Source organism: Lonchura striata, chromosome 4 (genome assembly GCF_050655825.1).
Source record: "Lonchura striata isolate lonStrDom1 chromosome 4, ASM5065582v1, whole genome shotgun sequence".
NCBI lineage: Eukaryota > Metazoa > Chordata > Aves > Passeriformes > Estrildidae > Lonchura > Lonchura striata.
In genome coordinates, this window is record NC_140706.1 from 70,493,886 (window position 1) to 70,521,253 (window position 27,368).

The 27,368-nt window shown below is 52.1% G+C and overlaps 2 protein-coding genes across 4 annotated transcripts in view; one reads left to right on the forward strand and one right to left on the reverse strand.

Moving 5' to 3' along the window:
* Nucleotides 1-556: 556 nt before the first annotated feature.
* CCNI (cyclin I) lies at nt 557-23,729 on the forward strand. 2 transcript variants are annotated; one of them, XM_021531584.4, is made up of 7 exons: nt 557-1,139; nt 12,776-12,932; nt 17,715-17,849; nt 20,178-20,252; nt 20,418-20,558; nt 21,331-21,561; nt 22,134-23,729. In XM_021531584.4, exons 2-7 carry the CDS (start codon nt 12,819-12,821, stop codon nt 22,593-22,595), a joined length of 1,158 nt encoding a protein of 385 aa, XP_021387259.2. In that variant the 5' UTR covers nt 557-1,139; nt 12,776-12,818; the 3' UTR covers nt 22,596-23,729. The 2 variants fall into 2 exon arrangements, with proteins under 2 accessions (XP_021387259.2, XP_021387260.2); XM_021531585.4 differs by lacking the exon at nt 21,331-21,561 and having other exon boundaries at nt 797-1,139.
* SEPTIN11 (septin 11) overlaps nt 15,774-27,368 on the reverse strand; it is a 63,901-nt gene continuing 52,306 nt past the window's right edge. Inside the window, exons 10-11 of one of the 2 annotated variants that reach the window (XR_014955265.1) lie at nt 22,111-26,481; nt 15,774-21,902 (exon numbers count right to left, since the gene is read on the reverse strand). Coding sequence is in view for 1 of the 2 variants with exons in the window: in XM_085579453.1 (XP_085435579.1) it covers nt 26,406-26,481 (76 nt within the window). In the remaining variant the exon portion in view is untranslated. Of the gene's footprint in view, nt 26,482-27,368 lie in introns of both variants that reach the window. The other variant, XM_085579453.1, reaches the window with a different exon arrangement.

A 27,368-nucleotide genomic window follows, 5' to 3' on the forward strand; every position in this document is an offset into this window, starting at 1 on the left:
CATTTAAAACAAATACCTAGGTTACAAAAGGATGTAAACGCTCAAAAGCTTGTCCAGTTCTCGGGGAATAAACGGAGCTGTGAGACAACAGCTCAGCTTCCCTAGCACTTGAGGCATCTTGTGCTGTCAGTGGGAATGCCAGACACAGCCTGGAAACAAGGAAAAGGACAGTGCTGCAGGCCTCAGTGCCGGGGAAGGCCTAAGGAAGTAAATGAAGTCCAGGGCAAATCCCTGTTTACATTTTGCAGCGCAGTAAATAAGGGATCACCAGGGATAACACAGGGAGCTCCGTTCCAGCACACACAGGCTGGGAGACACGGGATGCGCAAGGAACAGGCGAGACCACGACACTTTGGCCGAGGATCGGCACAACTCGAGGTCTCACTCGCAATTAACTTACAGTTAACTTACAAATAAACACCTTTTGCCGTCGCTTCGCCAGTGTTTCAAACGCCACTTTGCCCACCGTCCCCCGCCCCTGCCCGGAGCCCCCCCGCCTCTGCCAGCGACCGCACGGAGCCGCGCAGGCGCCGCAGCTCGAGCCGCGCGATGCTTCCGCCAGGGAAAAGAGTCCCCGCTCTCCCCCCGCCCCCCGCCCTCCCGCTCCTCCTCGCAGCCACCGGGCCGGTGGAGAACAGGGAGGGGAGAACCGGGAGGGGAGAACGGGGAAGGGGGAGCCGCCCCCAGCCGCCGGCGGCCTCGCAGATCCCCGGCGCGGGGCTTTGTCCGCCGCCGGCGGTGCTGCGGCTCCGCGCTGAGGGGCGCTCGCGCCGCCTCGCCGGCGCTTCTTCCTCCCTCCCCCCCTTCCCCTCCCCGAACCCCCCGGGAAGCGGCTGGCTGCGGGCTGCCTCTCGCTCCCCCTCCCCTCCCTTTTCATTTTTATTTTATTTTATTTTAATTTAACCCCCCCTCCCTCCCTCCCTCCCGCGCGGCGGCGGCCCGCCTAACCCTCCCCCGCCCGCACAGATCCCCCCTCACCCTTCCCGCTCCCGTCATGGCGACATGAGGAGCCCGCCGGCCGCCGCGGGCATGGGCCCCGCACGGTGCTGAAGCGCCGCGGAGGAGCCCCGGCGCCGCCGCCCCGCCATGGGGTGCTGATGGCCGGGCCCCGCCGGGCACCCCGCCGCCGCGCAGGGGAGGTGAGAGCCGGGAGGGGCCGGGGCTGTGGGGCTGTGCCGGGCAGCGCCGTGGTTGTACGGGCGCAGAGCATCCTGCGGCGGTGCTCTGTGTGCCCGCGGGTCCCTGTCCCCCGCCCCGCGCAGGGGCTCGGCAGCGCATCTCTGCCCCAGCTGTGACTGGGCACAGCGCGACGCACCGCGTTTGCAGCCCGAGAAGGTTGAGGTGGTGGAATGCACCTTAAAGATTACGTATCGCAGCCCCTATGCCGTGGGCAGGACACCTCCAGGTGACCAGGTTCTTCCAAGCCCTGACCAACCTGGCTTGGGACGCTTTCAGAGTTGGGACACAGCCTCCCTTGGGCAACCCGCTCTAGTGTCTCACCACCCTCATTTGTAAAGAGTTTCTTCAGATTACCGAGCCTAAATTTCCCCTCTTTCAATTTGTACCCATTACTCCTTGTCCTATTACTACAGCACCTGAGGAGGAGTCTCTCTCCAGTTTCCTTGTAGGCCTCCTGGTTTTGGGTTTTGTTCTCTTGTCTCCGTGTACTTCATGTGCAGAGATGGGCTGCGCTCTCTCCCCACTTTCCTCTTAGCTCTCCCGGCTGCGATGGAAGAAGTTCCCTTGAAGTAAGAGCAGCTTTGTGTGCTCTAAATCCATTTCCAGAAGGGTGAACTGAAGGGAGCGAGATTGCCGAGTGTTTTTGTGTCTATGGTAGAAAGCAGAGGAACAGAAAAAATTATCCTGAAAGCTTGTCCATTGAACACAGAAAAACCTCCTCTCCTATCCTCCCCTTCTGACTCTATGAAGAAAAGAAAAAGGAACAATCCCCCATTTTACACTCTTAAAATAAGGATCTTAGACACCAGGCTGATTCAAGCCTGAATTTAAAAATTATTTCAGCATCAGCCTTTGTCTGCTCCTAGACTTGTCTTTCTGTGGTGTGCTGCAACAGCATGTACATGGCACAGCCCCTTTTAAAGACGGAAGGGGGAGATATTTTTTTTTAATAATGTGTTTCAGCTGAGCAAGATGCAAGTGGTGCTTGACACACTCGGGAAAGGGGAGCATCTCCCCTTTCACTGCTGAGGTGGCAGCTGTGCCCCCCAGCTCTGCCCCACTGCAGCTGCACCTGGAGCCCAGGTCAGGCAAGGTGAGGGTGCCTGTAAATCAAAAACCCAATCGTGGCATCTTTTCCTTGTCTTGAGGGATGGATTTTGGATCCCTGCAAACGATTCAGATTTGGTTTTCAAGTAGTTTGGCTGGCTCGTAGGGCAGGAGGAGGGCTTGTTCTCATCAGTGCCTACACAGACCTCGGCGTGGGATGTGGGAAGTTGATTTTTTGGCTTCTCCCCAGCAGGAACTGAACTTTCACATGGAGGGGGGAGGTGTGTATACAGATACACACACAGAGTTTTAATTATCCTTCAGCCCTGCGTGGAAGTTACACACAGTTTGATGTGGCAGGACTCATCCTAGCTGCTGCTTTTACTGTGTCTGTTCTGTATTCCCAAGCCCTGCGCTTTATTTGGTCTGGGACCCTACTTAAAAATGCTGCTGGTGGCTGTGGTGAGAGCCCTGCCCTGTCCAGATCCCATCCACACAAGGTCCTCCTTGCTGGATGCCAGCCGGGGCTGGGCTTTCCCGCTGCTCCACGTTTGGGGTGTCACAGAGCTGCAGCCCGTGCTGCTGACAGCCCGCGTGAGCAGGAGCTGCACGGCACTTCTCTGGCTGGCCCTTGGGAGCTGTGTTTCCCTGCTTCCAGACCTGTCTTCCATCTTACAGTAACCCTTTGATGCAGTCAGTATTTGTGAGTGAATGAGTTGTTTTCCTATTTTCAGGTCCCGGTAACATGTACCTACATTTATCAGTTTAATCAGGGGTCAGTCCAGGCGTGACACTGTTCAGTGCTGCTGTCTTTGCTCCTCTCCCTGCCCTGGGAGAAGCTTTTTGGTGGACCGAGTGTTTACAGCTTTGTAAAGCTTTGAGCATCTCCTCTGTAATTACAGCCCCTTTCATTTTCCATTCTCAGCCTTTCTGTGCTCACCTGCCTCTTAGCATCCCTCATGCAGGGACCGAAATGAGACCTCCAGCAGCGTCTCTGTGGTGAATGGTGCCTTCCCTCAGGGCCTGCTGGAAGACGCTTTCCCGTGCACACCTGCAGCCATGCAATGGTTAAAGCAGTAATTAGTCTCCACCTCATGCTGAATTGGCTTTTGGGGAGCATTTATATGCACAGGTCTAATCACTGTGTTTTTACGAGGCACTTTTTAGATTTAGGAAATAAAGTTCAGCATCACGCCGGTGTAAATGATCCATTTGAACTGGGTGATGGAAGGGATAGATAAAAACATCTACAGTTTATGCTACACTGAGGGATTTTAAAATGGTCAGGCAGGACCCGTGGCCTCAGGAAAACCAGATGTCATCTTTTGTGTGCCAGATGATAACTCTTAGGACTCAATTGCCTGAGCATGGACCAGACTATGAGTGAAGAAGACCTACATCCCCAGATGGAGTGTAACACGGCTGTGGGATCTGAATTCCTCCCCTGCAGTACGTAGAATGTGTGCCCAGAACTAACTTGCCCAGGAACCTGCCTGCATTTGCCATTTTTCTTCTGCTCCCGTGACTTTGTGGGGCCTGAGGAGCTCCTGACCAAAGACCTTCTCAGCAGCACACTCCAGAGAAGCAGCAGGAAAGGCAGGGAGGTGGAGTTTAAGGGAGATTCTGCTATATTGAAAATAGCTATTATTGTGCTGCATTCTCAAAGAAACTATTCTCAAAAGCCAGAACAGCACAGTGAAGTCATTGAGATGGATGGAAACCTCAGGTGTCTCCAGTCTCTGTACAAAGCAGATGTGGTCTGACATTTTCCCTTCCTGTGTTTGCTGACTGCGAGTATTATCGACACTCATTTATTAACCACAGTGGGTATTTGCACTTGCTGTGCCATAAACTCCTCTAAAAGCTCACTCATAAATAACATGCTCCATATTGCTCAGCAGCCCAGACACCAAACATCTTTACCAGGATGATGGGAGCTGATGGGAATCTATCTGCCAGAGGCTTTTGGACCTTTTTGGTGGTTCTTCACTGCACACAGTGAGACCCTGTTTTCTTGGTTGGGGTGACTTGATTACAGTGGTCTGTTAGACAAGAACTTGGCTCCTAAAAACTTGAACTTTTACACTTTTAAATAACTCTGACTGTAAATCTCGGTGTTGACATGCTCCTAAGTGCAGCCATGCGGCCGAACCATCGAGCTCTGCTTAGTCTCCATTTGTGGGAGCCCTGCGAGTGTGTCCGTGCATGCAGTGTATGCAGGAGCAAAGCAGGATTCACACAACTGCTGTGGGAGCAGGAGCACTCCAGCTGCTGTGCAGACTGCCTCAGACACTCTGCTTCCTTCCCCTTCATCTCTACCCCCCCCCGAGTTCCCATGTCTGGGTTTAGTTTACTTTAGGCTCAGGACTGGTTTTAGGTTGTCCAGAACTGGTTATATCAAGGCTATCGTAGGACAGGAGAGATGAAGACACGGGGAAGAGCCAGAGCTGTGCCTGATCCATGCTGTTTTAGTGGACAGTTGGAATTATATCCTTTCCTGCATTGTCTCAACAAGAGGCTAATTAGTCAGCAAGCTGGAGCTCCTGGAGGATAATTAAGCTTTATAACTGTGGGTTCTCTTTGGTTGATGAGAAAGAGGAGGCAGTACCCTCAGAGCACAAGAATGCTGCTCTGCAGCTACTGTGCTGTACCTCATAATTGATCTATTGTCTCAACAGCAGATAATTCCTCATTTCCTCATAATTATCTCTTTTTACTGCCTCACACTGTATTCTGATATTAGCTGTAATCACTAATTTATCCTGAAGCCAGTCAGAATCTACAAAGCAAAATATTGGCCTTGGTGAGCACAGGCTTTCAGACAAAATTCTCTTTTGTTGTTGTCAAGAGGAATCAAGCCGTTGTAGTCAGGCATTTTTTGCATGTGGATGTTGAACTGGGTATAAACTTGTTTGGTTTTATCACTGTTCATTGATGTTAATGACTGACTACTGCCAACAGACAAGAAGAGGTACTGCTGAATCCTGCCTCTGTTTTTGCCCACAGAGGCATTGTATTTATTTGGTTTCAGGGGATTATATTACCCAAAAGGTGCTGCATGATGCTTTAAATTCCGAGTGCCTGTTGGCCCTTGCCTCTAGAGAGTTAGTTTTTATGGGCTTGAAAGCCTCTGGCCGTATTTTATGAAATTACTGCTCTCCCTCCTACTTTGTGAGGTTGGTTTTCCTTGGAGTGAGTTCCTTCAAGTTACTGTTGATTTATACCAAGTCACGTTGGTGATGGGAGAAGTGAATCATGTCCTGCATGTGTTGCTTTGAGGAGACTACCAGTGAGACATTACATAACGCCAGGTTTGGTTTGCCCCTTTTTTAAAAATTTTAAAGCCTTCCTGCTGCCTGAAGAACAGACAAGCTGCTCTGGGCTGCTTTGAGCCTTTAGCCCTTGGGATCCCCAAGTGCTTGAGGCTGCAAAGTACCTCTGAAGGTCCGCTTGTCTGAGGCCCCAGTCTGCACCATGCCCAAACACTCTTTCAGTGCCTCCACGGATGGAAACTCCACAGCCTCTCTGAGCAACCCAGCCAAAGCTCTGTCACCCCCACAGTAAAGAGGTCACCAGTTGCCACCCTCTGGACACAATCATTCAGCCTCTCTGCAATCCACATCACTGGCTGCTTATCCACACCCTACTTCCAGCCAGGAGTCTGCCCAGACTCTCCTTGGCCTTCCTCTTGCTACCCAAGTGCTCAAGCCCCTGTAGTCTCTCCCACAGCTTGCCAGACACAATTCAGCTGGGCTTTGGCTTTTGTCTGACCTCATCCCCAGCTGCCTCCACTATCCCATGGGCACTGCAGTCAAGGCAGCCTCTGACCCTCACAAATCCCAACAGGCCCCTCCTTGTAAGAGGCTGGGGGTCTGGTGGAACCCCTCCATCCAGGGTGCTCCTGGGTTCCTTGTGCTCTGCCTGCACAAATCACAGTCATCAGGAGCCACCACGGCACCAGCATCTCCTCCTGGCAATAGAGCCTGTACCCCTCCTCTGCAGCACTCCCAGGTCATGGGAGCCATCCCACCATCTCTGTGATCTAAGAATGTATTCTTTCACCTGCACACACCTCTCTCTCCATGTTACATCCCCACACTGTTCGTAAGCGGACACACACCTCAGGGAAGCACCCCAAAATGCTTTCCCTACCAGAAGGGGTGTGTGGGATTTCTCCAGAATGGGACCTCATAGATCTGGCCTTGCTTACATACAAATGCTGAAAGTGACCCCACCTAAGCAGCATTTATTGTTATTTTTTTGCCTTCCTGTCATCTCACCCCACATGCTTTGAACCTGTTTTGTAGTTAAAAATTTTGAGGTGGGGCAGAAGGTTTCCTTTCAGTGCCTGCTTCCATCCTTGCCCTTCTCCCCTGACACTTCTCTTACCTTGGTGGTGGAGGTGACCGCTGCCTGCTTCTCTGGTGCAGATGGGGCTGAGGTTCTGCAAGCTGCCGAGCTCCAGAGAAAATCCTGTCTGTCCATCTCCCATGAAACTCTGATGTGGTGCAGCCTGCTCACTTCCTCCTAAAACTCCTTCACTTGGCACCACGGCTCTTCCAGGACAACCAAACCTTTTCCAGGACCAAGGCCCTGGGCACTCCCTGGTGGGAAATGGCCCGGTGGTGTGCCACCACCATGCCTGAGACTGGCTATGCTGGAGCAGGGCTGCCAGAATCCTCCTTCCCAGCAGCTCTGGGAAAGGGGCTGCTGCTGCCTCGAGCTGCCTCTACATAGACTGAGCCCAGGTGCTGCTGAGTGGGTGCTTAGCTCTCCCTAACTAGGGGCAGCTGGTGATGCTTTGTGGAAGCTGCTGGGGTTCCCTCAGACTGCTGCTGAGCCCTCCATTTAGTGGCTCAGCAACAGCAACACCCTCAGGTTCTCAGAAGTTCACATGTGTTCCCCAGTAGTCCTGAACCTTGTCCCCAAAATCCAGAGAGTCCTGAGCAGAACCCAGAGGCTGCCATACAAACCTTGGTGAGTTGCCTGTGGGAGCTGCTCATTCCTTTGCCAGTGGTGCACAGGGAATTTGTACAAGGCTCAGCCATTGCTGTCTCAGATTTATCTGTCATTTACATTGGAAGAAACATAAAAATAATGGGGTCATTTCAGCACTCATTTCTCTTTGCTTTATTCTGTCTGGTGCTTGAGTTCAGAACAAGGAGATGGCACCATCTTTTTGGCATGTGACCCTTGTGATTGTCCCAGGCTGACTGTCCTTGATCTGACACCCCAGTTCAGACAGTAAATGATCACATTCCTGACCTGTTTCTGAGCCTTGGGACAAACTCTGCTGCCAAACAATAGCAGGGCCCATTCCTACTGAAATCTGTCCAGTGGCTGATTTGTATAAACCTTGTGAGGAATTTACATCTTCCATTCATTTTGAGGTTCAAATAAACCAAAATCTCGGAGCAGAACTCACAAAAATATATTGAGTTTCATCTCCTTTTTTGTATCAACACATACGTTCTGCAGCTGGAGCTGTTCTCCTAGGGCTGAATCCTGAGTTTCCCTTTTATCCTCAGTTTGCTTGGTCTGTTGCTGCCACAGCAGGGAAAAGAGCTGTGATTAAAGCAGCCTGTTTGCACCACTTGAAAGCTGTGGCATGGAACATTTAAGCCCTTACTGACCAAAGACCTCTCTGGGCAAAGGCTGCTTGAATGGACTCATCTTGGCAGCTGCCAGACAAAAAGGAAATGCAGACCTCCTCCTCCTCCTCCTCCTCCTCCTCCTCCTCCTCCTCCTCCTCCTCCTCTGGCCCTTCCTACCAGAGCCACTAGCACAGGGAGTGGGGCGGGCATGGGTCTGGAATTACACCCATCTCACCAGGAGGGAAGAATGGTGACATTGTCTGAAAGTTCAGTCAGGAGTTCATCTTCTACCTTGTTTTTTAAAAGTTCCTACTTTGGAAAATACAATTTTAAGTTTCCTGTAAACAGCAAACCTCTGACGTCAGTCACAAGGCTGGGGGAATGAAGGGGAGCAGCGATCTCTTAACAGCCCTTTTCCAGAGGGCTCCTCCTTCCTAGCTGCTAAAAGGACCCTGGGAATTCTGTTTCAAAACAAGATGTAACAACCCCTCCCCTCCCTCCCATCAAAACACTGCTCTGCATTCCCTGTTCGACCCGTGGTTTTAGCTGGCAGGTTCCTTTAAAATGTTTGGAAAAATTCATCTGTTTGGAAAACCAGCACTAAAATGAGGTCAGCTTTATTTGCACTCCCAGGAAAAATCTGGTTGGAGGAGCAGAAGTGGCGAGTGTGTGATGTACATGAGCCCGCCTGAACGATGCTGCCAAAATACCTCACAGCGTTGCCTTTGTACCAGGTTGTGGGAGGCAGCTCGGGCTGAGTCACAGACAAGTGGCAAGGGCCCTCTTCCTCTCCCAGCCTCCAGAAAATTGCCTCTTTCCGAATTTGGGCTTAGGCACGGCTCAAAGGAGCTGCTGGCTAAAGGTGTGAGATCACCTGCAGGCCCTTAGTCACTTAGTGCTGCTCCTGGGGAGGATTCTTACTGGGCTTGGTATTTGACCAGAAGGCAGTTTGTTCCTCCAAACAGACTGGTTTACTTAGGTGTTAACGTTTGAAATTACATTCCCAAACGTACTTTTCCCAGCTATTTAGCTTGAAAAGTTGTTATTGTCTCACAACACTGTCAAGCTGTTTCCATTGGCCATTTATTTTGTACATCCCAAACCAGCTGATTTGAACCCACACTGGTTATCTGTTCATTTATTGCTGTCACACTGGGCTGTGCTTTGGCATTTCCCTCTGGCCAGCACAGAGTTCCAGACTGCCTCACTGCTGGGGCACGAGGAAAGAGTTAAGCTAAGAGAAAGCCCCAGGTACTAAAATTAACATCCATCCCAGCCCCCGGCCACAGCTTTGAAATTTCTAATCACAACTTGCAGTTAGACATTTCTGCTAGCAGTAGGCTTGGATCCTTTGAAATCACAGATGGCTGGCTGGAGCTCCGAGGAATTCAGTCTCCTCCTCTCTTCCTTCTGCTTCGCCTTCCCCCCTTGCCCAGAAAAATCTGTGTGCAGGTCATCTGTGAGATTTTACTACTGCTTGCTAAAGCTGAAGCAGACTTGGCTGCTGGTCCCTGAAAATATGAGGTCTGCAGAATTTGGTGTGGTGCTTCAGCTCTACTGGAATTACTGCCCTTGTTCAGAACTCCCACCTGGATTGATGTGCAAAACAAATATAATGGGGTTTGGTCTGTCTCTAGCCCTAGAAACACTGTTAGCTGTTTACAAAATAAGCTGTGTTTAAAAAGCAAACAACCAACCAACCTCCCCCCCGCCAGCAAACAGAAAACAAGCCACCATCAGAATCAAAGAGGATTTTGTTACTGCCCTCAATTATTTCAGTGATCTTGTTTGTAGTTCAGTTGTGTGAGGATGGTTAAATTGCAGCTGGAGGCAGGAAAATCAGGAGCTGTGTTAGAAGCTTGTCCTTCTAGTGGATAGTATGTTCCTGGAGCAGAATCTTTTGGGTGCAGGAGGCACTTCTTACAGTCACTGCAAGTGATTACAAAACCTAAAAATAAAAAAGCTCTTCTATTTTGCATCCCACATGAATGCACCCCTAAACTATGAAGTGTTATTTGGTCAGGGAGTCATCTGCCCCTATTCCTGCAGAAACTGCTTTTGGAAACTGTAGCCTGCAGCACTTGGCAGCCTAAAATCTCTCCAGGGAAACTGAAAGGCACTTCTTTGAGTCAAGGTAGCTATAAACCTGGACCAAAGAGAGATCTTTAGCAGATGAGAGATCTGTATTTTATGGACCAGCTGGGGTTGTGTACCATGGATAAGGAGGTGATTTTTGATGCCTCTCACAAATGAAAACCTCACACCAAGGTTTTGACTCTCTAATTTCAGAGCAAGATCCGACTTGCAGCTCCTCACAGGAGGCATAAAAGGCAGTGCCTTGACCGGGCTCACTTCTCCTTTAGTAACTCCCCAGCTGTTCTTTAAGAGATTTCAGTGCAGCCAGGTGACCTTCCAGTGAAGATCAGGAACTGTTTGAACAGTGCTTGAAAAACTCCCAAGGTAACCACAAGGGAAAAAAGCCCCAAACCCAAAAAGCCAGCACCGTGGAGCTAAAGGTTAATTGTAAATCAGGGAAAGAAGCAGAAAGCTGGGGTGAGTTAGTTAATGGTGGCTGTCCCAGCTTGGGCAGTTCCTCCAGCTCTGGGTGCCTCGGTTGCAGAAAAACACGGAAGTTTCTGGCTGGAGGAAGTGTTTGGTGTGGGGACAGGCTCAGGCCTCCTGCTGGCCCCGCCGTTGTCCGAGAGGTGCTGCCCCACCAAAGGGTTCTGCAGTGCTGCTGCCACTTTTCTGGGCTGCTCAGGTCCTGAGCTGGGCAGAGAGGAATCCATGTGCTGGGTTTTGGGAAGCTGTGCCAGCCCTGCTGTTCCTCATCCTCTCGGAGCCTGCTCTGCCTGTGCTCCCTTGTGCTTTGGGAAGGCTGCACACAGTCCTGCTGGCGTTTTTTTTCCAATGGCAGCATTTATCTGATGGAGAGCAATGTAAATGGAGATGCAAACTGGATTCAGCCCTGGGCTGCTTGGCCAGGCTCCCGCCTGTGCTCTCTGCTGGAAAACTGCGCACCACTCTTGCTCCAAGGGAAACTTTCAAGCGTCATTCCTCTTCTCTTTTCCCTTATAAAGGTTATTGTGCCTCAGCCCTCAATTGAATTAGGTCCCTAGTTCACAAAGGAAAGGTTATTTTCCCCTCTCTTTTGCCCTTGGCAACCGGAGAGCAGTTGGCAGCAGCGCTCACTAAAGATGCCCCTTGCAAGGCCCTGGGTGTGGCGTGGCTCCAGGGACACCCGAGCATTTTGCTGGGGCCACTGACCAGCCGAGGTAGCACAGGGACAACCTCAGAGGGGATCAGGGTAACTAAAAGCTCCTGTCTGCTTCCAGAGGCCTGTGAAACCCATTTGTGTTGTAAACATGGTGGGAATGTTTTATCAGTTACAACAGAAGAAAACAGCCTGAATTTTTTCCCTGGGCTGTCTCCAGTGATTTGGGGGTTGGCTAATTACTCTCTCCTTCCTGCAAAACTGAGGAAGAACCATCAATATTTCATATGAAGAGACATGGCCAGGCTAAATAAAGCTCCTGCTTTTTTCCTGACAAGTGTGTAGTCAGCTGCTCCCATTCCCCCGGCTCTCAGCACTGCTCCCAGCCTCAGCCTCTGCCGTGGGTCTGCTCCCAGCCTTGCCACATTCCACCTGGTGCAGTGCCTGGCACAGCTTTGCCGTGAGATGGTGAAGGATCCAGACTTTGGGAACTGGCCACAGGGAAAACTGTGGCTCTGATGGGAGGCTCATGAGGTGCTAATGAAGCCCCTGAGGAAGGAGCTGGAGGGGAGGCTGTGACTCTGTGTCCCTGTTTCCCCTTCAGCCCCATTTACAGCGAGTGTCCTCAGGATCAGCCCCCGGTTTAAAAAACAAATGCATGATCGAGTAAATGCATGTAAATAAGCTGTGGTTGGAGGTTCTGGAGTTTCACTTCCCTAGGCAGCGTCTCCCTTTGGGCAAGAGAGGAATTTTTCATAAGGATTTTTCAGCCCACAGTGGCCGTTTGGGGGCTGGTGAGAAGAGACACGCCACAGAGCTGCAGGAGTCCTTTTCAGGTCTCCTGGTTCCCAGGTGTTCTGTCTATTCAGGGACACCTGGACATCTCATATAGGGATATGTCAAGCCAGTACAGGCTGTCCCTTGTTCATGGAGCAAGATTTTTTTATATAGAAATCTAATATAGAAGGGGTTCCTGTTCAGGACAGAGGGCCCTGAGGTTTGTTTGCCACTTAAAACCTTTTGGACTCTTACGTGGGACTGCAGTGTGGTTTATACCTGGTGCAGGGTGTGTGAACAAAAAATAGTATTTGTTCTCTGTCAGTCTTGATCTTTAAGGTTTCCTTTAGCTCCGGGAAAGCACCTTGAATCTTCATTTGCTCAGAGCTGCTTTTGTCGTTATTTATGATAAGGGATTGTTTTCCCTGTGAATTCAGTTTTATTTTCTCAGAGTCAGCACCTTGCTTATTTCCTGTAAATACAGCGTGGACTGTTGTATTCACATGAAAATGCCTGGTTACTGTTTGGCCAAATCCACCTTGGGGGAATTGCACAAGGCCTCATGCAGAGAATCGGGAGTTTCAATAACTTTCCCATGGATTTACCCTTCATTTACCATTTCCCTCTTTTGCCTATGAGTTAACACTGCCAAGAATCTGTAGCCATAGTCCTGGTAGGCAGTCTCAGAACTACTACCTAAATAAGCTTTTCCATCAGATCATCCTCTCCGTTTGAGAACAGGTGGCAATCTGTTGTCTTTAAAGAAATAAAGGGCAAAAGCCTTTTCTCTGCCTTTTGTCTCATTTGTAATGGACAGGTTTTTTGACAGGCTGTTACTGCCGAGCGAGGCTGTGCCAGGGCTGCAGGAACAGTTCCATTTCCTGCACCTTTATTCCCCTCTGCGCCGCCTTTTGCCTGCACAGGCACAGCTCAGTGTTTCACCCAGCTATCTTTGGTTTTGCAGGTAGCTGTATCCAGCTGGGTGGCAGGTGGATCCAAGGGTTACCATGAAGTTTTCAGGAGCCCTGGAGAGCCAGAGGTTGTCTCTCCTTCTGGAGATGGCAATCTCTAGGGAAGCTCAAATGTGGAAAGCACATGTGCCGAAAATTCAGCCCAATCAGGTAATGTCTGTCCTTCACATCATCCATCCCAGCAGAGGCAGGAGACTGCCTGGTGGGGGTTGGTGTGGGGGCAACTGGAGGTGTTCAGGAGCAATTCCATTTCCTGACACCTGGGGAATCAGCCTCTGAGGGAAGCGATTCCCTCTTTATTTGATGGACACACCTGCCCCAGGGGTGCAGAACACACTGCACAGCACATGGGTTAGGTCTCTGCTGGGCTCATGACAGCACACACATATACATTGTCCTGATTAAATTCATTGTACAAATGGTGGGGATCATTAGCCCTGTTTCTGCTGGGCGCCACCTCTGCAACCGTTCTTAAAAGCAGCTTTGTTTTCTTGGAGCAATTCACTAATGGCAGCATTGATGTGATGCCTGCTCCAGGAAGAACCCCACTGAGTCCAGCAGGTCTATTTATAGAGCAGGGTGCAAGCTCGTGTCAAGGGAGGCAGAGCCAGGCACTGGCCTGTTGCAGTGAGGAATGTTCTCACAGGACTGGAGGAAAATTCAGGGTGGAAGAGCCCACAGGGGCTCCGTAGTCCAGGCCCTGTCGTGTGCTGCAGGGAGGTTGGACCCAGCTGCTCATGGCCTCACCCAGCCCAGAGTGAGTTTGTGCTCCTTTGGGAGGAGGCAGTGTCCCACCTGAGCACTCACAAACACCTGTGAGCTCCACAAAGCTCTGTCTGAAACAAAATATGGAATGTGAGGATGCTGTCACAGAATTTCTGGCCCTTTGTTGCTGGGTTGGGCTGAAATAATCACACTGAGGGCCCGGATCCAGGCTTGCTGTTGTTGCACCACATTAAACCTTCACACAGGTAAGTGAGCTTGCCATCAGAGCTAATCCCTGTCGTGTTTGTTTCCTCTGTCTGGCAAATAAGAAGCTGCTGCTGTTGGGTGGGAACAAATATATTTTAAGGGCCTCAGTATTAGTTCTGTTAATCCATGTTTCAAACAAGTGATCTGGTTGTCAGAGGTGTGGAGTGTGTTGTAGCTGTGGCTGTCTTGAGGCACGAACATCTTAAGACTCTGGCTTATAAGCAGCCTGTCATTCCCTGCTGGCTGCGCTCCTGGGGTGATTATATTGCAGGGAGGTAAGATTACAGGATAACAAGATAGGGTAGGGACTCAGGTATAACCAAACCAGATTCATGGGTGAAGATTTCACAGGGATGAGGTGCTTGCCTTTCTGCCTTGGTGAAGTTGGTTCTAGTGGCCCAGAAACCATGTGCCTCAGGCAGAATTCCCAGCAATCCCTCCTCTGTGCTTGCCCTTGCTCCTGGGATTTCCAGCCCCAAAACTCTTGTCTTGGTGTAACCTTTTTCTTCCTGTTTTCCTACATGCCAGCTCAGACACTGACACTATCAGTACAGTAAGGGATGTAGCAGCAAGGGATCAGTAACTGGGAGTGGAAGCTGCATGTGTGAGTGTGAGATGTAGGAAGGCCAGCGGGAGAGAGGAGAGCATAAACTCAGCTGCCTGCGTGGGGGAAACCCGGAGTTGGGAGGCCACGGGGCAGCTGAGAACACTCCTGTCTGTAAGCACACATTTCCCTCTGTTCCTGTGGTTCAGGACACCCAGCTTGTCCAACTGTCCCCTGTTCCCCCAGCCTTCACATTGACGATGGTGCAGGCACGGACATGCAATGTGAATTGTCCTGTTTTCTGTAATATCTGGGAGAAGATCAGATTCCCTAACATCCACTGCCTTCTCCTGAAAGCAGCTGCAGCAGCCTAAGACCTCCCTTGCACGACAGTGTTGTTTATTTCCCGTGGCAATGGGGAAATCTGCATCCTTCTGTGGATCAGGTCTGGCACCCCCAAGCATGTGGAACTTTCCATTCCCTGTTCCAAGGGTGGATCAGCTGCACGGAGGTTTAATGGACTCACCTGCTCTGCCAGTGACAAAACGTTGGGTGCGTCTGCAGACATCCAGTGATCTGATTGGAGACACTAGGGAAGTATTTCTGGGGAGAAAACTTTCTGGTTTGACTCTTAAGGAGACATTTTTTGTTATGGTGTTTAAAACCAGAACAAACTCAGTTTCTAAATATGTGACAGTCGAGGTTTTTGACAGGAAGAAAGAAACACACATTTAAAGAAGCAGGGAGACTTTCCATTTTTAGGATGGGGTGCAGAATCTGTTAAGAGTCTTGGTCCCTGGTGATTTCATGTACCTGATTGTTCTGTTTTGTTTGTACTTCTTGTATAAAAATTCCAACTCCCTCCTTTAAACGCAGGCCAGTGTTCTGGGTATGTGCAACATACCAAAGCCAGATCTCACAAAGGCTTTTCAGCCTGAAAAAAATAGTGGGCTGAGTTTGGAACCTCTTCCTGCTTCTGTATGGATTTGGATTTTTCCCTTCTGGTTCCCCTTGCCTCCCCACCCTCCTCCTCCCCCATGGGTTATATGAGATGCAGGTGACATTCAGGAGTGTTCTTGGGATTAAGCTTGAGAAATGGAGCCATAAAGACTGGTCAAAGGTTGATTTTTTTCCTGTTACCCAGTAACTTGGTGGCTGAGAGGGACATCAGTGGAGATTTTTGAATTTATTTTTTATAGAAAGAGAGTGTCACTTGTGTCACGCCTCCTTTCTTTCCTGCCGTGGCTCAATCTGTCTCCCCACTTCTTCTCTGTAGCTCTTGAGGAATCTAGAGAGCTCAGCTTATTTCCAGTCCTAATAAAGGTCACCTGCTCACTGCCCAGGTGCCCACAGGGACCAGGCAGCAACAGAGGTGGGGAAAGAGCAGAACACCGGTCTGGGACAGGAGACATTACAGAAAACATTATCAGCTGAGGTGTTTTCTCTCAGTTAGGCACCAGTAAAACAGAGTCATGTTTGACTTCACAGATAATATTTATTTTAGCCTACATATTCCATAAGTCTCAAGATATGAGATCAGTATCCTGAGAGATGATCTGCTCTGTGCTTGCCCTCCAGGAGCACCCACATCTTGGCCCCTGGTTCTCCTGTCTGGAGCAGGGATGACACACAGAAAGTACCTCTGCCCCAAGGAGGAACCTTCACTTTCCACCCAAAGGGACTTTCTCACTTTCAGCCCCCAGAGTGTCTCGGTTTTGCTTTTAATTTCAATTAACTAAGGATCAGTGACCTCGCTGCTTAATTAATTTTCCTGTGCTGCATTTTGTTATTTGTGTTCTGAGGGTGTCACACACAGGGACACCTCTGAGAGAAAGGGATAGAGCCTGGTGTTTGTGTGGGAAGCTGCCTGTCCTGAACCAGGCTGTAACAACCTGTGAGGGGATTCTGCCATCCTCCTTTATCTGCATATAGGGTCTGGAGTAGGCAGCACAAAGAGTCTTAACTCTTCCCAGCCATGCTGTTCTTAGGGGAACACCTCACCTGCTGCCTGTTTTGGTGGGATCCAGCAGGAACGGGATTTGCCAGGGATGGAAGCTGGGGCTGGGGGCGGGGGGGGTGGTGTTGAAATCCTTCCAGGCTGCTGAGGCAGAGCCCTCCCTCCCCAGCAGGAACACCACAGGTGCCATTTCCACCCCGTCCTCGAGCATTCCCCTTTCTTCCCCTGGATACAGCCCAGGTCCCTTCCCACTCTCAGGAGCACCTAGAGCAGAGCATTCAGTAACCTCTCCTGGAGTGTGGTGTGCTCATCGTGCTCCTGGGCCCTGCTGCCCCCAGGGGGGCTCACATTTCACCCTGGAACTGCATCGGTGATTTTAGAAAGAACCAGTGTTCCTTGGAGAAAACAGCAGGTACTTGTTATTCAAGAGCCAGGCTGTAGCTGAGCAGCAGCGGAGGGCAGGGGCCCACGTGGAGCAGCAGAAAGTGCTGGTGACTCCGGGGCACTGCCAGGGCTCAGGGCAGAACATGGGCACTGTTACTGTCCATGCAAGGTACACCTAGCTGCTGCGGTGGTAGATGCAGCCTAAAGTATTTATTTGGTGTCAGTATTGGGGTGCTTTTTTTCTAAATTCCTGATGCTTTGCCCTCATGGCATTACTGGGGGCAGTTACAGCCCGGCTTTTCATGCTTCTGGACACACCCGGGCTGATCATCCCCAATAATCCCCATTGGAGTGAGACCAGACAGTTCCTTGGGTGATGTGAAAGGCTCCAGGAAAGCAGGAGATATTTCTGGACTGGGTCACAGGGAAGGATCTTGTGTCAATGTCTGAGCTGTGCGTGTGGTTGAAATTCAGCTGCGGTCCAAACCGATCAATGGGGGAGACACAGGCCAAACACCAAACCCAAACTGCAGGTAAAGCTGTAGCTGCTGCCTCCCCATTCCCAGGTACCTGAGCTACTGACAGCCTTGTCAGCTGTTTACAATTTTCTTTATTGTAACAGGTATGAGGTAAAAAAGTCCCCATAATTTGAGGAAAAAAATAAACCTTTCTGCACAAAACCCCAACACTCCCTCCACTCTGCTGTTGCCAAGGGGGTCTTTTGTTCCAGCTGGGAATTGCTGTACACCCACATGGTACTGAGCAAGTTAAAAAATAATAACTAAATAAAAAGTTCTGGGAACTACTCTGGAGCTAAGGGTGCCAGTGCTTGACAAACTACAAGTCACCCATCCTCTTTTCCCCAGAAAAGAGGACAGTGACACTGGAGTGAGGTTTGAGATTGCTGTAAGGAAAGTTGTCTTTTCCAGGGCAGGTTTTTGGGATGGGGTAAGTAACTGCAGGAACAGAGTGGTGACTGGCACTAGCTCCAGGCTCCCCCTTTCCAAAGGAGGCTTTGTTTCTGTGCTGAGTCACTCATGCAAAGGTAACACCTTTGATCCTTTCTCTCCCCCAGGATGTAGCCATTTCTCCAAGGCAGAGGGATGAGGTCATCCAGTGGCTGGCCAAGCTCAAGTACCAGTTCCACCTTTACCCAGAAACGCTTGCCCTGGCCATCAGCCTCTTGGACAGGTTTTTAGCAGCAGTAAAGGTAAATATTTGCAGCGCCACAGACTGGAACAGATTGCTGCCCTGGCGCACGGTTGGTGTGAGCAGTGCAGGCAAACAGAAATGCTTCCTTCCCCCGGCCCCGCCTCGCCCTGCTCACACGGGGGTGGGCAGCACCTGCTGTGCTCGAGCCACAGCTGGGGGGGTTTGGGCACTCGGAGAGCCTGGGCTGACTCGGGAAGGCAAAGGCAGTGCCCAGGAGCCCCAGGCCAGTAACACCAGGGACAGGCCCTGCTCACCTCTGTGGCTGCATTCTGCCCCTTTGTACCACCCTAAAATGCTGGGGCACCTGCTAGCAGGAAACCAGCTGGAAAAAAAACTGAGGACAGGTTGAGCCTAGCAAGGGGGGTGGTGCAGGAAACTGGGGAAGAAAAATGGGTGAAGAAAGCTGAAATACAGACAATGGCTTTTGGGGGAGTAGTTCCCTACTAATCTGCTTTACGGCCTGATGGACTCCATCTTGGACTGATGGCCAAGAGGTAGGAAGGAGAAAGGGAAGCAAACACAGGTGCAGGTTGTCCATGTGTCAGCTGTGCCTTCCTGCTTTGTTGAACCCAACTGGAGTGAGCTCCAGTTTCAGGCTACTCCTCCATAGAAGCTGCTTAAAAAGGGGGAAGAACATTTGGGCTCCCTGCAGCTGGGCCCTGCTGCCCCTCTGGCCCCTATAGCTGTGCTTTGCACCTGCCAGGTGACCACACAGTGTGCTCCAACCTGGAACCCCTGGGCTGCAGCCGTGAAGTCAGGCTTTGGCAGGCTCTCTTACCACATCTGCTCGGTTACATTGCGTGCTCAGCAATCCGTGGCCTCATCTGCACGTGTCTCACACCACACCACCAGCCTGTTGGGCAAGCAGTATCCCTTAGGAGATGGCAGCTGGAGGATGCATTCCAAGCCTATGCCCTTGCTTTCCCATGTGAGAGACTTTGGTAGGACATAAGTGACATAATTCATTAACTCACCCCTTAAATATTAATAAATATTGATCATGTCTTCGTGCAAGCCAGGGAAGTTATTATTTTTAAGAATCCAAAGCAGCTGATTTACTGTAATGCTGAGGTGGCAAAGATTTAGGTCCCTCAAGAGCCAATGCCCTGAAGTGCAGGTTTTCTTCCAGCAAGCTGGAGCAGCCGCCAGTCTGTACTGAAAGTGTGGCACTGTGAGTCCAGAGCCCATTGCTTTGGGCAGTGAGCAGGAAGGGGGAAAGGGCTTTTGCCTGGGTGAGCTCTGGGGCTTTCTGCTCCCTGCCCACTTTTCCTCTCCCACAAAGCTCCTTCCTCTGATGCAGCTGAAATCCTGGTTTTCTAGCAGGGGCTTCTTGATGGGATTTTATTATGAACACCACCAGTCCCTTCCCCAGGAACAGACCTGGGGATTGCAAAGACTGGCTGTTACTGGTGCTGTGAATCACTGCACAGCACCCTCAGCAGGGCCCAGTCCCAGTCCTGCCCTAAAGGAATTCATTCCCTTGGACACCTGCACGCACAAGTGCAGGGTGTGAGTGCAGGATTTTCATTTCCCTTTGCCTTCAGCATCTCTGACCATAGGCAGGAGAGCTCAGCTGTCAGGAGCTTCTCAGCTCTGCAGCTGTGCCAGGGTTTAGGCATAGCCTCTGCCTTTCCAGCCCCAGCCACTCCGGAGGATGTGGCCACAGCCAGTGGTTGTTACACTGCCAGTGGGAGTGAAGCCTCTTGTCAAGGTGCTCACATGCACAAAGCTCACCAAAAAAATCCCCCTTTCGCCTCCAAATTCCTTTTACCTTGCCTAAAAACCATCTGCTTGCTTGTGGAAGGAACCAGCTCTCCCTCACTAATCCCTGGGCCACAGTTTTGGGAACTGTAGTGTGAAATTACGAGTGTTAATTTCACAAGGGTTTTTTTTAAAGTTTTTGTGAGTTACACTTCCCCAGGCAAAGACAGTGTTTTCCAATTCCCATTTCCCTTCCCATTCCGTGTCTGACCACGGCAGCACTCAGAGCAGAGCTCCGCTGCAGCAGGTGAAGTGGCTTTTCTGTGAGGGGACGAGCTCCCCTCAGGATTTTCTCTTTGCCAGTTAGGCTGCAGTGCCTAAACCCGAGCTCTTTCCAGTCCAGTGCTGCCCACTCAGATCACAAGGCTGGCAGATCCATGCCCTGCCTGACGTCATGGAGCAGGGATTTGTGCTTGGCACAGCTTGCCACTGCCAGGGTGTAGCCAGAGGTCAGCCTGCACATCCAGAAGGAGACCCTGGGGGGCTTGGGATGCCCCAGCAGAAAGATCAGGGCATCACTGCTGCATCACACTGACAGAGCTCTCTCTGCTCTCCTGTCCCACAGGCCCGTCCCAAGTACCTGAACTGTATTGCAATCAGCTGCTTCTTCCTCGCTGCAAAGACCATTGAGGAAGATGAGGTAACTCTGTTCTTCTCACTGTGGCATTGTTGGACTGTCTTCCCTCCCAGCCCTACCTTTGCTTGCTCTTGCTGGCTGCCGCTTACCAGGACAGGAACAAAGCATTTGGAGTGATTTCTCTAATGACTGGTTCTCTCCTTTCTTTTTTTGCCTCGGTTTTTGCAGAGGATTCCAGTACTCAAAGTGTTGGCTCGGGATAGCTTTTGTGGTTGTTCTCCAGCTGAAATTCGCAGAATGGAGAAGATCATCCTGGATAAACTGAACTGGGATCTTCACATGGCAACGCCACTGGATTTCCTTCATATTGTAAGTAAAGAGCTATTGATGTTCTGTCTGCCAGTGCAAATAATGCGTCAAGAAGCACCCAGACAAAAATTCTACCTGTAGGGGAACAAAGACCTTGGAATATATTTGGAATTCCTCTGTAGCTGTGGTTTCTGAAAGAAGATGCTTTGCCAGAGAATTCCAGTGGAGACTTGTCACTCTGGATATTGAAGTGCAATATCCAAAACGTGAGCCTCCTGTCTCACCCTTTGGTCTGGGGTGTGTTCAGCCATAGATTCACAGCTCCTGAAAGTTGTGCTCGTAACTCTTTACTGCCAATGGTTTTCCTCAAAGCTAAACACCAGACAGCAGGGAAAGGAGGAGTGCAGGCACAGAGAAAGCCCCACGGGTGGGCTGTACGTGTGGATCCATGCCTGCTGCACACCTGCATGGCCAAGAGCCAGGATGCATGCATGAGAGGAGGTCAAGGGAGATGTCCTGAAGTTCTCTGTGGAATTTTTCCTCACTCCTTCCCTGAGAAGTTTGTCTAGGACCCCTGACTGCTACATGTGCACTGGAGAGAGAAGGGTAGATGGGAACACCTTTTACAGAGCCCTAGAGCCTGGTGCCTAAGGAGGTCCCACCAGAAGGGCTGCACCAAGCTTTGGTGGGTTCGGCACATCGGGTTTTTCCCCACGGGGCAGAAGTTGCCTCCAGGGTTAGGCTGGAGAACCCTTGCGTGTGTAAGCTGTTCCCCAGGCGTGCCACGGCCTGGCCAGCGCTGCCAGCTGCCCCCTGTGCTTGTGTCCTGCAGTTCCACGCCGTGGCGGTGTCCAGCAGGCCGCAGCTCCTGGCCCTGCTGCCCACGCCGAGCCCCTCGCAGCACGTGGCGGCGCTCACCAAGCAGCTGCTGCACTGCATGGCCTGTTTCCAGCTGCTGCAGTTCAAGGGCTCCATGCTGGCGCTGGCCATCGTCAGCCTGGAGCTGGAGAAGCTGCTCCCCGACTGGCTGGCTCTCATCATCGAGCTGCTCCAGAAGGCACAGGTGAGGAGGGCAGTGCACACGGAGTGGGGAGGGACCGGGGCCAGATGCTGCTCAGCGCTCCAGGCCGCCAGGGCTTTGCTGTTCCTTGCTGCCTGCCGTTCTGCTCGTGTGGGGATAGCTGGGCCTCAGCCTGGAGTGACAGCTGCAGGGACAGTGCCGCCAGGTCTCAGTCCTGACCACCTCCACTGCGTGATGGGAGGAGCCGTGTGCCCTGATGGACACAGGCCTGTGCTGCACCAGGGAGAAAATACACCAGGGAAAAACTCCACTTGTTAGTGGCTCCCCTCCATTCATTCACAGCATACAGGCAACCTTGCAGGTACTCTGGGAGCACACTCCAGCTACAAAAAACACACAGTGAAGTGCTTTAGTATCTCCAAGTTCTGCCTCCTTCCCCCCACGAGGTGCAGGAAGGAGCAGGGGGTGTATCTGGGGAAGTCACCGTGGCAGGGGTCAGCAGCACATTGTTGCCAAGTGAGGTGGCCAGGTCGCTGGAGTGCTGGGAACCTGTGCCCTGTCACCCTGTCAGCGATCCCACAGCAGCCGTACCTTTGCTTGTCTTCCCACTCCAGATGGACAGCTCGCAGCTGATCCACTGCCGGGAGCTGGTGGCACATCACCTTTCCACTCTGCAGCCTTCTCTGCTGCCCAACTCTGTATATGTCTACAGTCCCCTCCAGCAGACCCTGGTGACCTGTAACAGAGGAGCGTTCCACCGCCAGCCCTCCTCTGTCCCAGGGCTGGGTTTCTCCCAGGACAACGGCCGGCCAGAAGCGCCCGTCACAGCTACAGCCGCGCTCTGCCCGCGCCTGCCCGCCCCCGCCAGCGGCTGCAAGCCAGGCTCCGCCAAGCGCAAGGTGGAAGAGATGGAAGTGGACGACTTCTACGATGGCATCAAGCGCCTCTACAACGAAGACCTGGCTCCGGAGGCAGCGGCCCTGGAGAACATGGGCTCCGTTTGCGGCGCCGACGTCTCGCGGCAGGAGGGCAGCGTGTCCCCCTGCCCGCCTCTGCAGCCGGTGTCTGTCATGTAGCTGCGAGTGCCACCACGGGACCCGGCAGCCCGTGGCCTCAGCGGGGCGAGAAGGGGCCTTACCTTGTCAGGCTGAACTGAAGGGAGCCAAAAGAAAACCAGGGAAAAAAAAAAAAAATCCCAACCCCTTTTTGAATTTTATTTCTTGTGCGGCTAATTATAGTTCCACTATTTAAGCACTTAAAAACACAAAAAAGTATAAAAATCTAAAAAAAGACCCAAAAACCAAACAAAAAAAGTAGCAAAAACCTGTTCCTTTCTAGTGTTGTCGGTTCCACTGTTTCTCTGCTCCTGTGTGTTGTAACCCATTCTCCACATCTGAGAGCTCACACATCAGCCCTGTGGAGTTGTTCCAGGTTTCCCAGCCAACTAATGCCTCTCTGATCCCATTCTCTCCCGCTCCTTGCTCCCTTTCTGCCTGCTCCTCTTTTAGTTCTTGGTCAGTCTCGTGCATGACATTCTGTCCTGCCCCACCTCCCACCACAGCTTTCTTTTGCCCTTTTAAACAGAAAACCGCTTTCCTTTATAGTTGGGTGTTTAAACATGATAATATTGAAAAACTGGATTTAAACACAAGATTAGGCAGGAAAACAACCCCAACCAGTGCTTGCAAGCTGCTCCACACTTCAGTAATTTCCACAGGAGTGTAAAGGTGCTCTGTGCCCTGCACAGAGACTTCTCCCTGTTACACTAGTTTGCCTCTCCCAGCACAGAAAGCAATTACTGGGTTTTTCATCAGTAGAACTGAAACCTTGTTTTTTCTTGCTGTGTGCAATCAGTGTGGATTCTCACCAAGGCTTAGTTGTCTCCATTTGAATAGTGCAGAGCCTGGTTCTCCCTGCACATTTCCCAGCACTGCTGGGTGAGGTGCTGGGCGGCTGCAGACACCTGAGGTTTGGAACGTGTGTCAACATCGGGCACAGAACCAAAACAACACCCTGACCCTCGAGTTTTGTGTTCATGTAACTTCTAACCAAGAGTCTGACCTTTACTGCGTCTCCTCCATGTGACACCCTGTTCTCAGAACACCCTGTCCCGACTGTAAGCTCTCTCCACAGCCCTGAGGAAGGTATCGTATCCAGAGCCATTGTACTGGTGAAAGCCTTCTGGTAGCAATAAAGAAAGTTGTCCTGGATTCTCAGTCTGGTGTCGTGCTTTTCACCCAAGACCTGGCTTGGCTTTACCCAGAGGCTGCCAGGGAGCTGCTCTGTGCCAGACCCCTGGAAAGGTGATATGAGAGGTGCTGGGCAGGCAAGGGAGTCACCCAGCATGCACTCACTGCCTCTCCACCAGTTCCAGCTTTGGCCCTGGCTCTGGTGCTCCTCACTCCAGGCCGAGTGCCTGGCCGGGACAGTGCTCCATGTCCCCCCCGACCCCCCCATCCTGAAGCCCCTCCTGCTCCCTGCTTCCAAGGTACCATCTAACTGCAGCAGTCCAGCATGACAGCCTTCTCTTCAGTTCCAGCTTCTTCCTGCCATGGCTCAAAAAACCCCCCTCAAGACCACATTTCTCAGCAGGGTGTGCGTCTTCCTTCCCTTCCAGCCCTTCCTGCCATCCTTACAGTATTTTCAATCCCTGACCTTCTCATTCCGCAGCTGTTTTCCAAAGCCAGGCTACTGAGCAGGCTCAAGTTGTCACTAGCACACTCCTAAGCAAAGCACCCTGACAGTTCTGGGGCACTCTACATCCAGCCCATGGCATGTTACACACATTTCCCAGTTCAATTACACCCGTTTCTCCCCGTCCCCACGCTCTTTCTGCCTCAGGTTTAAGGGCATATTCCCACATTCCTGCTTGCAGCATCAGCACACGAGCACTCACAGAGGCACACGGGGAGAGGAGCTGGCACAAGGGTGGGAGCAGGGAGCCTGTGCCAGCTGGCAGGGGCCTGGCTGGAACAGCAGGGAGGGGAGCTGAGCTTCAGGAGAGATTTGGGTGTCGCTGGGGCAGTTTGCCATCCCAGGTGTGCAGCAGCCAGGGCTGTGTGTCACTCTGGAAAGGTAACTGTATCCTGGTCACTGTTTCCCACTCCCAGATCCACAGGACAGGAGCAGGTTGTGCACTGCCCCACATTGAGCACCGCCCTGGCTTGTTACCAGCCTTAAGGGGAGAGCTCTGTCTTCCAAAATGCACCCAATTCACAGCATCACTGTGGCTCTCCCAAAACTGCCCCAGACCCTCCCAGCTTCCTTATGCTGCCTGGAGCCAGCCAAGCCCCAGTGCTGACTTGGCGAGCTCTGGGAAGCAAACACCAGAGGCAGGACTCAGTGTCCCTGGCTGCTGAGGCAGCTCTCCCAGTCCCGAACACAGGCATGCCCCAGGGGCTGCAGAGAGAGACATGTTTTATTCCCTTGCTGCTGCCCACAAGCCCACCCCAGCTCCCTTGTGCCTCCAACACAACAAGGCTCAGGCACAAATCCTGTCCCCGGTCCAGGCATCCACCTCTGCAGTGTCCTGTTGTCCTGGCACAGGCCCTGGATGCTTGGCATCTCTCTGGCTGTGGCACTCGACATCATCCCATTGTTTTTGTTCTTCCCTGGAGCAAGTGCAGCAGCTGCGCCCTTCAGCGCATGCTGCATGGCCCCATCACCTTCAGCAGCAGGCTGACTTCTATGCTGCTCCTGCTGCTGGAACACAGGGGCATGCTGGACCACTGCCAGGGCTCCCTGTTTCCCACAGGAAAACATGCCCTGATGCCCTTGGCTCCTCACATTCATGTGACCTTCCCACAAACCTCACAGCACCCTAGTGCTTCACGTCACAGCCCCGCCCAAGATGCCAACACAGGATCTGTGCTCCAGCGGGTCCAGAGCAGTGCAGGCCAGGAGCCCAGCATATGCCACAGGAGCACTGGGATGAACCCACTGCATTCCCAAACCCAAGCATTTGCTCAGTGTCCCGAGCCCAGGCAGCTCCCCAGGCACAGCAGCCACATCGTGCAGAGCACTGCTGCTTGTTCCCAAGTGTGTAGCTGCAATCCCAGCTCACCCTCACACACTGCGCTGCTCCCCTGAGCCCCTGGAGGATTTGCTCTCCAGACACGACAGCATGGATGCTCCGCAGCAGCCACACAAGGGTTAACGCCAAAGCACAGCTTTCAGCTGGAGTGAATGAAGCGGCTTTCCCAGCTCTGCTGGGGGACATTTGGACATTTGGTAACAAATAACCTCCCTGAGCCGCCCCTTCCCAACGCTGACACCTCCTTCCCAAGCGCTGCAGCCATGCGGGAAGCTGAAGGTCACGTTCCACCCCTTCTCCCAGCCCTGGGGTGTGGGAAAGCCCCGCCACAGCCTCTGGCAGCTCCGCCCCTCGCTCCACAGACACCGCTAACAGCGGCGGAGCCTTCTGCTCCCTTCCCTCCGCCCCGTATCCACCACCAACCGAATGCGACTGATTTCCTTATGGACCCGTTCTCCTTGCATCTACCCTTAAAAAAACCCAAACCAACCGCAAAACCTTCTGCTGACACCGGCCACCTCAACAACCCGGGGCAAAAAAAACCCCAAAAAAACCTGAAGTTTAGTACCTGCTCTGTAAGAAACCTGCTCCGTGTAGCTTTTAGATGTTTTGAGCCCATTTCCTTCGAGTGAGCGCTTTGGTGACGGGCAGCTCGGCGCGCACCGCCAGCGAGCGTCCCAACAGTCACAAATTCGGGCTGCAGGGGACCTCTAGAGGTTATGTGCTGCCAGCTCCTGCCCGCAGCAGGGCTGGATCCTCCCTCACCTCTGCCCTTCCCTCGCCAAACGGAGCCGCCTCACCTGGCACGCTGCTGCTCCATCCCAACTCCCATTAGTGCCCTTCTCTAACTCCGCTATGTCCTCCTGCAGACACGAGGTCCAGAGCTGCAAGCAGGACTCAAGGCACCAGCACAGCACAACTCTACAGAGCTGCAAAATAAAGGCAGTCCGTGTGAGTATCGGCATTTGGGTTGTGCCCATCTGCTTCTCCTTACATTAGGCTTTTAAAATAATGCCATTTGGCGTTTAGAAGGAACAACAAAGAGGTACGAGGACAGAGGGGAACATAAGGAGAGGATTCCCTACCTGGAAGATGGTCCCACAGAAGCCTGCAGGAGCCATCCAGAGGCTGGGGTTGCTGCTGGCCAAGCAGCAGGGTACCTGGGCAAGCTGCAGGCTGCCGTGGCTGCACAGCCCGCAGCCAAAGCCCTTGGGCCCCCCGCAGTGGTTAGTGACACTGCAGACTGGCACAGGTGCCACCACTGGAAGGAAAGGCAGGCTAAACTGGGCATTTAATGGGCAAGGCACGTTCTCAGTCAACAGTGACCACCTTTGGGGGCAGAGAGCCCTGGGCTGGGGGAACACTGGCCTGCATGAGGCACAGGAGGGGCTTGAGCACCAGCATGCCCTGAGCCCCAGCAGCCCTTGGCTGCATGGTGAACTGCTATTTTCAGGCTGCATGGTTACTCCCTCTTTTTTTTCTGAAAATGTGCAGCTCAAACCATGGTTTTCTGGTAGGGGTGGTGGTCCAGGGCACACAGGGATCACATCCTGCAAGTGGTGGTTCTCAGTTAAGACAAACACCCACAGAGCTCTGCAGAGCAAGACAGAGACAGACACCAGCAGGGTTTCTGTGCTCACAAGGCTGAATTCAACAGGTTTCTGACCTGGCCAACTGCTGGGAGGCACTGGGCACCACCTGAGGCCCCTGCAGCCTCAGGAGCAGGGCAGGCTCTGGTTTTGGTATCACTGCAAATGCTGTCCCAAGCTACACTTGTGCAAATATTCACAGCCCTTCAGGCATGGGCAACAGCCAG